Here is a 10,409-nt window from a genome sequence, read left to right on the forward strand (position 1 = left end):
GGCCACGGGACGTCGGGTCTGGGCACGGGACGTCGGTGATGGGCACGGGACGTCGGGGCTGGGCACGGGATGTCGGTGATGGGCACGGGATGTTGGTGATGGGCACGGGACGTCGGGGCTGGGCACGGGGGGCTGCACGGGCAAGGGGTGTCCTGGGCCGGGGTCTCCCGGGGACCCGGAGGGCTGAGGGCAGGGGGCCGGGCTGCCGGGGGACTGGATCAGCTGCAGGTGTCCCCTTATCAAACTGCCCACGGGGACCCTCCCGTGCTGAGGGGCTGTGGGACACATGGGTTGGCCTAAAGCTTTGGCTCCCACAGCCCTGCTCTACCAAAATGCAGCTTTTCCCCTCCTCCCTCCCTGCGGGGTGACCCTCGGAGCAGAGACCCCCCCAGAGCGCGGGGCTGGTCCCACTGGTGCCCGGGAGGTCCCCATCCCACCCAGCCGTGATGTGCCCACCAGGGACGTGGTGCTGCCACGAGGTGCCACCTCCTCCACTCGAGCAAGGGGTGGCTGCTGGGGCTGGGTCCCTGTCCCTCTCCATCCCGGGGACCCCCCTGGCAGGGGGTGACGGGCACTGACCTGCGCTGCGGGAAACCTGGTGCTAACCCCGCGTGTGGCCTTTCTCTGTGCCTCAGTTTCCCCTGGCATGGAAAGGCGTGGCTGGCAGGGGGGGATGCTGAGCCCTGGTTGTTCCCCTTTCCCCGAGCACAGCCCCACTCTCCCCAGAGCCTGAGGAAGCAGCTGCAGCTGCTGCACAGGGGGAGCATCCGGCCCTTCCTCGCAGCCCTCACGGGACCGTGGCCGAGTATTTACTCCTTGTCCTTCCCCTCCACTGCTGGACTGAGTCACGGCTGCTGCGTCACGCAGCCCATTGGGGAGTTTCCTAACCAAGTGGAGGAGTTCATCTGGCTCTGGGTGAACAGCTCTGGGCAGGCAGCAGCACCACGGGGGATGGCTTTTGGGGACATCCCCAGCAGGGTGCTGAGCTGTGAGGCTGCAGCAGGGACAGGGATGCTCTGTGAAGGCACCTGGAGCAAGAGCCAGGAGGATGCTGCATCCCTGTGAGGTGCCCACAGTGGCAAGGCCCTCAGCTGTGCCCTGGGCTGCTTTGTTTCTCCAGGGAGGCAAAAAATCAGAACCCCAATTAGGGGGCTAATTATGGGGCAGCACTCAGTACCTTCTGTTCTGTTAAGCCTGCAGTGCCAGAGGGGCCAGGTGTGTGTGACCCTCAGTTCCCCACAGGCTCTCTGCTCCCAGTCCATGGGAGCTAGGGCTGAGCAGCACCTTGTTTTCCACCCAGGAAGGGCAACTGGCAGCCAGATGCTCTCCTGGCAGCCAGGAGAACCTTTGGCCACCCACAGCATAACTAGTGCCAGCCTGTGGCCCGTTGCCAGGCCTGGCTGTTGCTGGATCACCCTGTGGCCTTGGTGCTGCACCACAACAGGTCGAGGAGGTCTGGGCTTGGAGATCCACCTGCAGGGTGGTTTTGGGGTGTGATGTCCCCGTGGCCTGGGCTGGGTTCCCAAAGCTGCTCCCCTCTAATCCAGTAAGCTGCCAGTGTCCCCACTGGGGGAAGGAAAGGCTGGGGTACTTTGGGCTGGCTCTTGGCAGTGGCACCCCCAGTTGTCCCCACTCCCTGTTGTGTCCAGGAACTTGTTGCCTCCCCAGGTGGTTTGAAGACCCAGCAATAACCAGAGCTCGGCAACCGCTGAGCTGGAGCCCAGGGGGAGGTGGCTCCTCTGCTGTCCCTGGCCCAGACAGGTCTTGGGGAGGTCAGGGCTCAGCCCAGCCCTCCCTGGGGCAGCAGCACACTCTGGGTTAATTGCTTATCTCTGAGTAACAAGCCCTGCACGTGGTCAGGTCAGTGCCAAGGACGGTGCTGGCTGCTGGAACCACAGGTGTCCCCTTATCAAACTGCCCACGGGGACCCTCCCGTGCTGAGGGGCTGTGGGACACATGGGTTGGCCTAAAGCTTTGGCTCCCACAGCCCTGCTCTACCAAAATGCAGCTTTTCCCCTCCTCCCTCCCTGCGGGGTGACCCTCGGAGCAGAGACCCCCCCAGAGCGCGGGGCTGGTCCCACTGGTGCCCGGGAGGTCCCCATCCCACCCAGCCGTGATGTGCCCACCAGGGACGTGGTGCTGCCACGAGGTGCCACCTCCTCCACTCGAGCAAGGGGTGGCTGCTGGGGCTGGGTCCCTGTCCCTCTCCATCCCGGGGACCCCCCTGGCAGGGGGTGACGGGCACTGACCTGCGCTGCGGGAAACCTGGTGCTAACCCCGCGTGTGGCCTTTCTCTGTGCCTCAGTTTCCCCTGGCATGGAAAGGTGTGGCTGGCAGGGGGGGGATGCTGAGCCCTGGTTGTTCCCCTTTCCCCGAGCACAGCCCCACTCTCCCCAGAGCCTGAGGAAGCAGCTGCAGCTGCTGCACAGGGGGAGCATCCGGCCCTTCCTCGCAGCCCTCACGGGACCGTGGCCGAGTATTTACTCCTTGTCCTTCCCCTCCACTGCTGGACTGAGTCACGGCTGCTGCGTCATGCAGCCCATTGGGGAGTTTCCTAACCAAGTGGAGGAGTTCATCTGGCTCTGGGTGAACAGCTCTGGGCAGGCAGCAGCACCACGGGGGATGGCTTTTGGGGACATCCCCAGCAGGGTGCTGAGCTGTGAGGCTGCAGCAGGGACAGGGATGCTCTGTGAAGGCACCTGGAGCAAGAGCCAGGAGGATGCTGCATCCCTGTGAGGTGCCCACAGTGGCAAGGCCCTCAGCTGTGCCCTGGGCTGCTTTGTTTCTCCAGGGAGGCAAAAAATCAGAACCCCAATTAGGGGGCTAATTATGGGGCAGCACTCAGTACCTTCTGTTCTGTTAAGCCTGCAGTGCCAGAGGGGCCAGGTGTGTGTGACCCTCAGTTCCCCACAGGCTCTCTGCTCCCAGTCCATGGGAGCTAGGGCTGAGCAGCACCTTGTTTTCCACCCAGGAAGGGCAACTGGCAGCCAGATGCTCTCCTGGCAGCCAGGAGAACCTTTGGCCACCCACAGCATAACTAGTGCCAGCCTGTGGCCCGTTGCCAGGCCTGGCTGTTGCTGGATCACCCTGTGGCCTTGGTGCTGCACCACAACAGGTCGAGGAGGTCTGGGCTTGGAGATCCACCTGCAGGGTGGTTTTGGGGTGTGATGTCCCCGTGGCCTGGGCTGGGTTCCCAAAGCTGCTCCCCTCTAATCCAGTAAGCTGCCAGTGTCCCCACTGGGGGAAGGAAAGGCTGGGGTACTTTGGGCTGGCTCTTGGCAGTGGCACCCCCAGTTGTCCCCACTCCCTGTTGTGTCCAGGAACTTGTTGCCTCCCCAGGTGGTTTGAAGACCCAGCAATAACCAGAGCTCGGCAACCGCTGAGCTGGAGCCCAGGGGGAGGTGGCTCCTCTGCTGTCCCTGGCCCAGACAGGTCTTGGGGAGGTCAGGGCTCAGCCCAGCCCTCCCTGGGGCAGCAGCACACTCTGGGTTAATTGCTTATCTCTGAGTAACAAGCCCTGCACGTGGTCAAGTCAGTGCCAAGGACGGTGCTGGCTGCTGGAACCACACCAGCCTGGTGAGATGCTAACAACCCCCAAAAGGTTTTCTGAGCAGGAAAGCAGGGGGTTTCACCTTAAAATAATCAGCACACACTTGAGGGCAGCAGCAGTTTGGGGACTGTGAGTGGACTGGGAGCGTCTGCTGCCAAGTGGCAGGTGATGGATGCAGTGGTGTGTCCACAGAGAGGTCCTGGTGAAGCCCAGCAGGAGGGCTGGCAGCTTTCTCCCTGCAGTGCCCCATGGCTTGGGGGGAGCTTTCCCTCCAGCTCTGCATTCAGAGGTGCTTTGACCCAAAGCTGTGACCAGTTGGATGGGGCTGGCTGGGCACTCGCTGTGTTTGTAATGGAAAAACCCCAGGCAAACACTGGAGGCCTTGAGGCTCCCGCCACGCCCTGGCTGCAAGGCAAAATATCTCAAGGGCAGCACGAATTCCTTGAAGGTGACACTCTCCCTCCTCGAGGACAGCTCTCCTGACCTACAAAGCACAGGAGGTGGCTGGGGCAGGGCGAGTGGCTGCCTGGAGACAGGGAGCACCAGGGGAGCTGCTCCATTCTTGTGATGCTGGAAGAGCAGCCAGGAGAGACTTGGGCGTTTCCCAGGGCTTGGTGACTGTCCTGGGGTGCCACCTCGACCCAAAAACCTTCCCTGAGGTGTCACCTGCCTTTCTCCTGCCTACAGCTCCAGGGTTGCTGTGCAGGGTGTTGCAGGGCAGCCAGGGGGGTTGGCAGGGCTGGGGGTGGGTTTGGTACCTGATGGATTATTTTTTTTCCTGGCTGGGTTGGGGTGTCCTGCCCTGCCTGCCCAAGGGGGATGGTGTCTGGTGCCTCCTGATGTCCTGTGGCCACCCAAGGGGAGCATCCCTGGGTGCTCTGGGCAGAGGGGTCTGCTCCAGGAGTGCAACCAGGTGCTGCCCACCCCCCTGCCCAGGGGCTGGTGGGTTTCCCAGAGCTGTGCCCGGTCCTGACCTGCCCCTTCCTCCCCAGCCTGCGGCCGCTGCCATGCGATGCTCCCTCAGGCGCTCCCTCACGGCTGCGCTCGCAGCCTCCTTCCTCCTCCTCCTCTTCCTCCTCCTCCATGGGGGCACTCGGCAGGAACAGGATCCCCTGGAGGTGAGTCTCCCACCAGTGACATCCCACTGGAGGAGCCACTGCAGCTCCCTCCATCCCCACCTGCCCCACATCAACCCCAGTTCAACCCCTTCCCTGCCCCATATCAAGCCCCAGCTCTGCCTTCTCCTCTCCCTGGGGTTGACCTGAGCACCTTTGATCCAGGAGCTGGGAGGGCAGGACAGAGCCCCCCTTCCTTGCTCACGTGTCCATGGTCCTCTTGGGATCTGACCCAGCTCTCTGTGGCTCCCATCCAGGTGGAGCTTGGGGGCTTGGCCCCAGGCACAGTCCTGCAGATGCTGCAGCCAGAAGGAGCCCTGCGCATCCTAAGGGACACAGATGACCTCTCTGCACTCCACAACATCTCCTACAACCTCCTCGCTGGCTCCCTGTCACCCCACAAAAGTGAGTGGCTCTGGGACCCCAGAGTGGGCAGGGCTGTGGATAGATGGAGGGCTGGAGGAAGGTCAGCATGCTCCAAGTGTCATCCATGCTTCTGCTGCACCTCAGGACTGGAGTGACCACAGACATTCTGGGTTTCCCAGATCTCTGTGGAGTGGGTGGCCCCATCTCCCTGGGGTAGAGTTTCCTGCTCTCTAGTGAGGAAGGTGAAGATGGTGGAGCCAGCCAGACCACCTGGACAATGGCATGGTGTGGGAGATGCAGGTCAAGTTATTGGAGAGAAGCACAAAAAGCAATTCACAGAATTGTATCATAAAATCATGGAGTGGTTTGAGTAGGAAGGGACCTTAAAAACCATCTAGATCCAACCCCCCTGCATGGGCAGGGACACCTCCCACCAGCCCAGGTTGCTCCAAGCCCCATTCAACCTGCCCTTCAACACTGCCAGGGATGGGGCAGCCACAGCTTCCCTGGGCAACCTGGGTCAGTGTCTCACCACCCTCACAGCAAAGAATTTCCTCCTCATGTCCAACTTCAATCTCCCTCTTCCAGTTCTAATCCATTCCCTCTTGTCCTATGACTCCCTGCCCTTGTCCCAAGCCCCTCCCCAGCTTTCCTGAAGCCCCTTCAGGCCCTAGAAGCTGCTCTAAGGTCTCCCTGGAGCCTTCTCTTCTCCAGGCTAAACGCCCCAACTCTCCCAGTCTGTCTCCAGAGCAGAGCTGCTCCAGCCCTTGGATCACCTCTGTGGCTTCTCTGGACTCACATGCAAACATCATGGGAAGGAGCTTAGGAAGCCCCACAAGAGTCTGTGCTGAAACCAGAGGCCCAGTACAGACGCTGCTGGGCACACCAGCACCAGAAGCTGCAGCAAAGCTCAACAAATGCAACCCCAGCTGGGCTGTGGTGAGGGCAGAGGATGCCTTGTCCCGGTGTGGTTACATCTCCATGAGGTTTGGAGTATGTAGGGACACGCTTCAAGGATGTGCAGCCATGCCCTGAGACCATCCCTGCCCCACAGACTGTCTCTGCACTGTTCCTTCCCCAGGTGGGCTTGGTTTAAGGTGCTTTTCCCAAATATTTCTTGACTTCTTGTCCTTTCCTCTCCTTGTCATTTGGTCCAGTTTTGGGCACCTCCTGGGACGCTGGGGGCTTCAACTTCAGAAAGCACCTGCCAGCCTTGGATATGGGGCCACAAACATACAGGTTGGCCTTGCAAAACTTCTTGGAGCCCCCTCCTTGTGGCTTCCAGGGAGAAACCTCATCATGGTGCCTGCCAGGTCCCCCCTCAGCCCGCTGACACCTTCCCTTTGCCTTGCAGAGTTCTTGACGGTGGGATTGGCATCCGTGCGGCGGCCACGTGGCTACTACCTCCCTGCCACACTCCAGTCCCTCTTCCAGCAGTCCACGGAGGAGGAGCTGCAGGAGATGGTGGTGGTGGTGCACCTAGCTGATGCAGACCCAGGGTGGAACATGCGCGTGGCCATGGACATTGCCCGCAAGTTTGCTCACCACATCCTCTTGGGCCGGCTCCTGCTCATCCATGCTCCCCAAGAGTTCTACCCCAGCCTGAAGGGCCTCAAGAGAAACTTCAATGACCCGGAGGAGCGGGTGATGTTCAGGTCCAAGCAGAACGTGGACTATGCCTTCCTCTTTGCCTTTGCTGCCAACCTCTCCTCCTACTACCTGATGATTGAGGACGACGTGTGGTGCGCCAAGTCCTTCCTGACGGCCATCCGCAAGGCACTGGCTTCCCAGGAAGGCTCCAACTGGGCCACCCTGGAGTTCTCCAAGCTGGGCTACATTGGAAAGCTCTACCGCTCCAGTGAACTTCCACGCCTGGCTCGCTTCCTCCTCCTCTTCTACCAGGAGATGCCCTGTGACTGGCTGCTGACACACTTCCGTCTCCTGCTCACCCAGAAGGACGTCATCCGCTTCAGGCCCTCCCTCTTCCAGCACATGGGCCTCTACTCCTCCTTCCAGGGCACCATCAACAGGCTGGAGGACGACGAGTTCCAGGCCGATGCCTTGGACCTTCCGGACAACCCACCAGCTGCTTTTTTCACCAGCATGTCCATCTTTGAGAACTACGAGCCCCTCAAGGCTTACGGCACAGCAGAGGGGTATTTCTGGGGGAAGGACCCAGCAGCTGGCAGCACCTTCTCCATCGTGCTGCAGCAACCAGCTCACGTCACCCGTGTCCGGGTGCGCACGGGCTCCCCGGAGCGCCGGGGCGACGTCCTGCGGGCGGGGGTGCTGGAGCTGGGCCGGCAGCCACGGCCCGATGGCCGGGACTGCTCTGCCTACACCTCCGTGGGCACCTTTGAGAAGGGAACCCTGGACCTGCGGGGGCTGGAGAGGGGTGTTCCCGGCCCCGTGGAGTGCCTGAGGATCCGGGTAACCCGGGACCAGAGCGAGTGGCTCATCATCCAGAGCATCGACATTTGGACTGTGGAAGGCACCTGAGCGGGGACGGGGCAGGTTGCAAAGCAGGTTTTGTACCAAGAGGTTCTTTTTTTTTCACTCCCTTATTTTCTGAGAAGGAATTAAATTATTGGCTCCCTCTGGCGCTGCCTCCTGGCTCTGGAGGGGACGGCAGGAGCTGCCGTGGGGCACGGATGGGGCTGGGAATGGGGCCCACCGGGCTGTGCCTGCTCGGAGGATGTTTCAGGGAGCGACGCTGGGGTGTGGGGAGGAGCAGAGGCCTGGGAACGGCAGGCTCAGCGGCAGCAAACACCTTTCAGGGAGGATGGTGCACAGGACAGAGCTAATCAACTAATTAACAAATCAAATAATTAGCCAGGTAGTGGGTTTTTTGCAGCTTTTCAACGCCATCCCTCCCCCAACTGAGTTCTCTCAGAGGAAGGGATAGGGGTGCTGCTTACCTTTCCAGGATCAGGGAAACAGGGGTCCACTCGCTGGGAACAGGACCCCACCGCTGGTGGTCACTGGTGTCTCACTGGCCACCAGATGGACCCATCGCACCAGCTCAGTCCCTGCATGGCAGCCACGGCTGCTCTGCTCAGGTCCCTGCCTGTGTCCAGACCCTTTACACAGATTTCACCGGGTCATTTTGGTTGGAAAAGATCTTCAAGATCATTAAATCCAACCGTTAGCCCAGCACTGCCAAGGCCACCACTAAACCATGTCCCTCAGCACCACATTTAAATCCTTCCAGGGCACCACCACTGCCGTGGGCAGCCTGGGCCAGGGCCTGACACCCCTTTCCAGGAAGAAATGGTTCCCAAGAGCCAATCTAAACCTCCTTTGGCACAACCTGAGGCCATTTTCATATCCGGAGAGACCAACCACCCCTGGCTCCAACTTCCTCTCAGTTCCAGAGCCAGAAGGTCTCCCCTCAGCCTCCTTTGCTCCAGGCTGGACACCCCCAGCTCCCTCAGCTGCTCCTCCCAAGACTTGTAGTTTGTAGCTAACTTGGACAGGACTGTTCTGGTTTGCCACTGGTTTTAGCCCAGCTCTCCTGGAGCAAGAGTATCACCCTCCCAGTATAGACAGGCACAAACCAGGGCCAGGGACCCACCTGCAATGCCAGAACAACCAAGTGCCACAACCACAGCTTGGTCTGGAGGTCTTGCATCAACTGCCTGGAGAGCAGCATCCACTGCCCAGCTCAGTGCTGGGAGCCCCTGGCCTGGTGTGATGGGACTTTTCCCTGAAAAAAAAAGCCAACATGTAATAGATCTTTGTCTGCATTTAATACAGAGATGCTACACCATCAACTCCAGCATCTTCCTGATATTCATTATCAGTGTTCTCTGTGGGATCAATATACACATTCTAGAATCACTCCAGTTTCCTCCAACACAGCCCAAGCACCATTAGAGCTCTCAGAGTGTTGTGAGTAGCACAAATGGCCCTTTCCAGAGCCCTGAGACACAGACAAATGTTTACAGTAAAGCCTTTGCCCCACTTCTTGGACACAAATGCCCCTTGACTCCACTGTGAGAGCATCAAGGGTTCCTTATGTGGCTACAAACAGAAAGCTTTCTCCCCATTATGTTTGTATAAAGCAGGAAAAGGTAGACATGGAAATCAACTTTTTCCTTGTTGGTCTCTTGTTAATGTACTAATCAGTTCTGTGACACCTACACAGAAAGAAGCTGAAGTCTCAGTTATGCTGGTTTAAATCTGGACAGACTCCACTGACCAGGGTGGGAATCTGCTCAGTTTACAGCAGGGTAAGTGCAAGTAGCAGGTGACCACTGGCAGGGAACCCCCTCCTCCTCCCTGTGCACGTCTCAGCCCCACACCTCCAAATTAACTGGGGTGCAAACTGGAGGAGGAGAAGGCTTCTCCATCCTGGAGGAGCACCACACAGTTTATCCCACATCAGAATTATCCCAGTTTTTCTCCCAGAAAGACTCAGCTTCCAATGTTCTGTACCAAGACCCCTGTCTTTGATGTGGGCTGATGGAGACTTCAGTCCCAGCACGGGGGGCAGGTGGGGGACACTGAGCACAGCAGCTCGAGTGGTCCACAAGCCCACCATGAGCAGGAAGCCACGGGGCAGCCACCAGCATCTCAGCTGGGCAAGGGTTGAGGAGCCTCTGGGCTGAGGTGAAAGGCAAGGGGACAAAACCAGAGGAAGTGATTTGTTCTGCCCGTCTCTGTGAAGACAAGAAATCAGAGAGGGTGAGAGCTGTCAGTCCAACACCACAGGTGTCCTGAGGGATGACCTGGTCTGCCTGCCCTCTCCCCTGGGCAGTGGTGCTGCTCAGCTCAGCACAGATCTAGCTCAGCATCTTGTGGCGGTCGAAAACCGTTTTCCTCTGCTCCTGCACCTGGCGCTTCCAGCGCTGCTGGGCACCCTCCACCCGCTCCAGCACCGTGTTGGCCCTGGCGCCGGGCACGGCCAAGGAGTGAGGGTCCTGCAAGGGAGAGAGAAGGTGAACGAGACCCCAGCACAGGGAGGCAGCTCAGCCCTGGGGGAAATGTCAACTGAAGGAGCAGCGCAAGGCCTGAGCTGTCACACAGTCACAGTGTGGTCAGGGCTGGAAGATCCCTGGAGATCACCTAGTCCAACTCCCTGCTAGAGCAGAGCCACCTACAGCAGATCCCACAGGAACACATCCAGATGGGTCTGGGATGTCTCCAGAGAAGGAGACTCCACCCCCTCCCCAGGCAGCCTGTCCTAGGGCTCTGTCACCCTCACAGTCAAGTAGTTTTTCCTGATGTTTAACTTAAACCTCCTGTGCTCCAGTTTGTGCCGATTGCCCCATGCTCTCTCACTGGACACCACTGAGAAAAGTTTGGCCCCAGCCTGTTGACACGCCCCTTTAGAAATTTAGAAGTGTTTTTTAGATTCCCTGAAGATGTCCTGCTGA

At 59.4% G+C, this 10,409-nt stretch overlaps 2 protein-coding genes across 2 annotated transcripts in view; one reads left to right on the plus strand and one right to left on the minus strand.

Moving 5' to 3' along the window:
* Positions 1-4,557: 4,557 nt before the first annotated feature.
* LOC104385799 (alpha-1,3-mannosyl-glycoprotein 4-beta-N-acetylglucosaminyltransferase C-like) lies at positions 4,558-7,530 on the plus strand. Its single transcript, XM_009994300.1, has 3 exons — positions 4,558-4,668; positions 4,923-5,070; positions 6,386-7,530. Exons 1-3 carry the CDS (start codon positions 4,558-4,560, stop codon positions 7,528-7,530), a joined length of 1,404 nt encoding a protein of 467 aa, XP_009992602.1.
* Positions 7,531-9,815: 2,285 nt separating this feature from the next.
* Positions 9,816-10,409, minus strand: part of TMEM9 (transmembrane protein 9) — a 3,474-nt gene continuing 2,880 nt past the window's right edge. The window contains exon 5 of the mRNA XM_009994145.1: positions 9,816-9,953. Within this exon, the coding sequence (XP_009992447.1) occupies positions 9,816-9,953 (138 nt within the window). The remainder of the gene's footprint in view (positions 9,954-10,409) is intronic.

Source organism: Chaetura pelagica, unplaced genomic scaffold (assembly GCF_000747805.2).
Source record: "Chaetura pelagica isolate M959 unplaced genomic scaffold, ChaPel_1.0 scaffold470, whole genome shotgun sequence".
NCBI lineage: Eukaryota > Metazoa > Chordata > Aves > Apodiformes > Apodidae > Chaetura > Chaetura pelagica.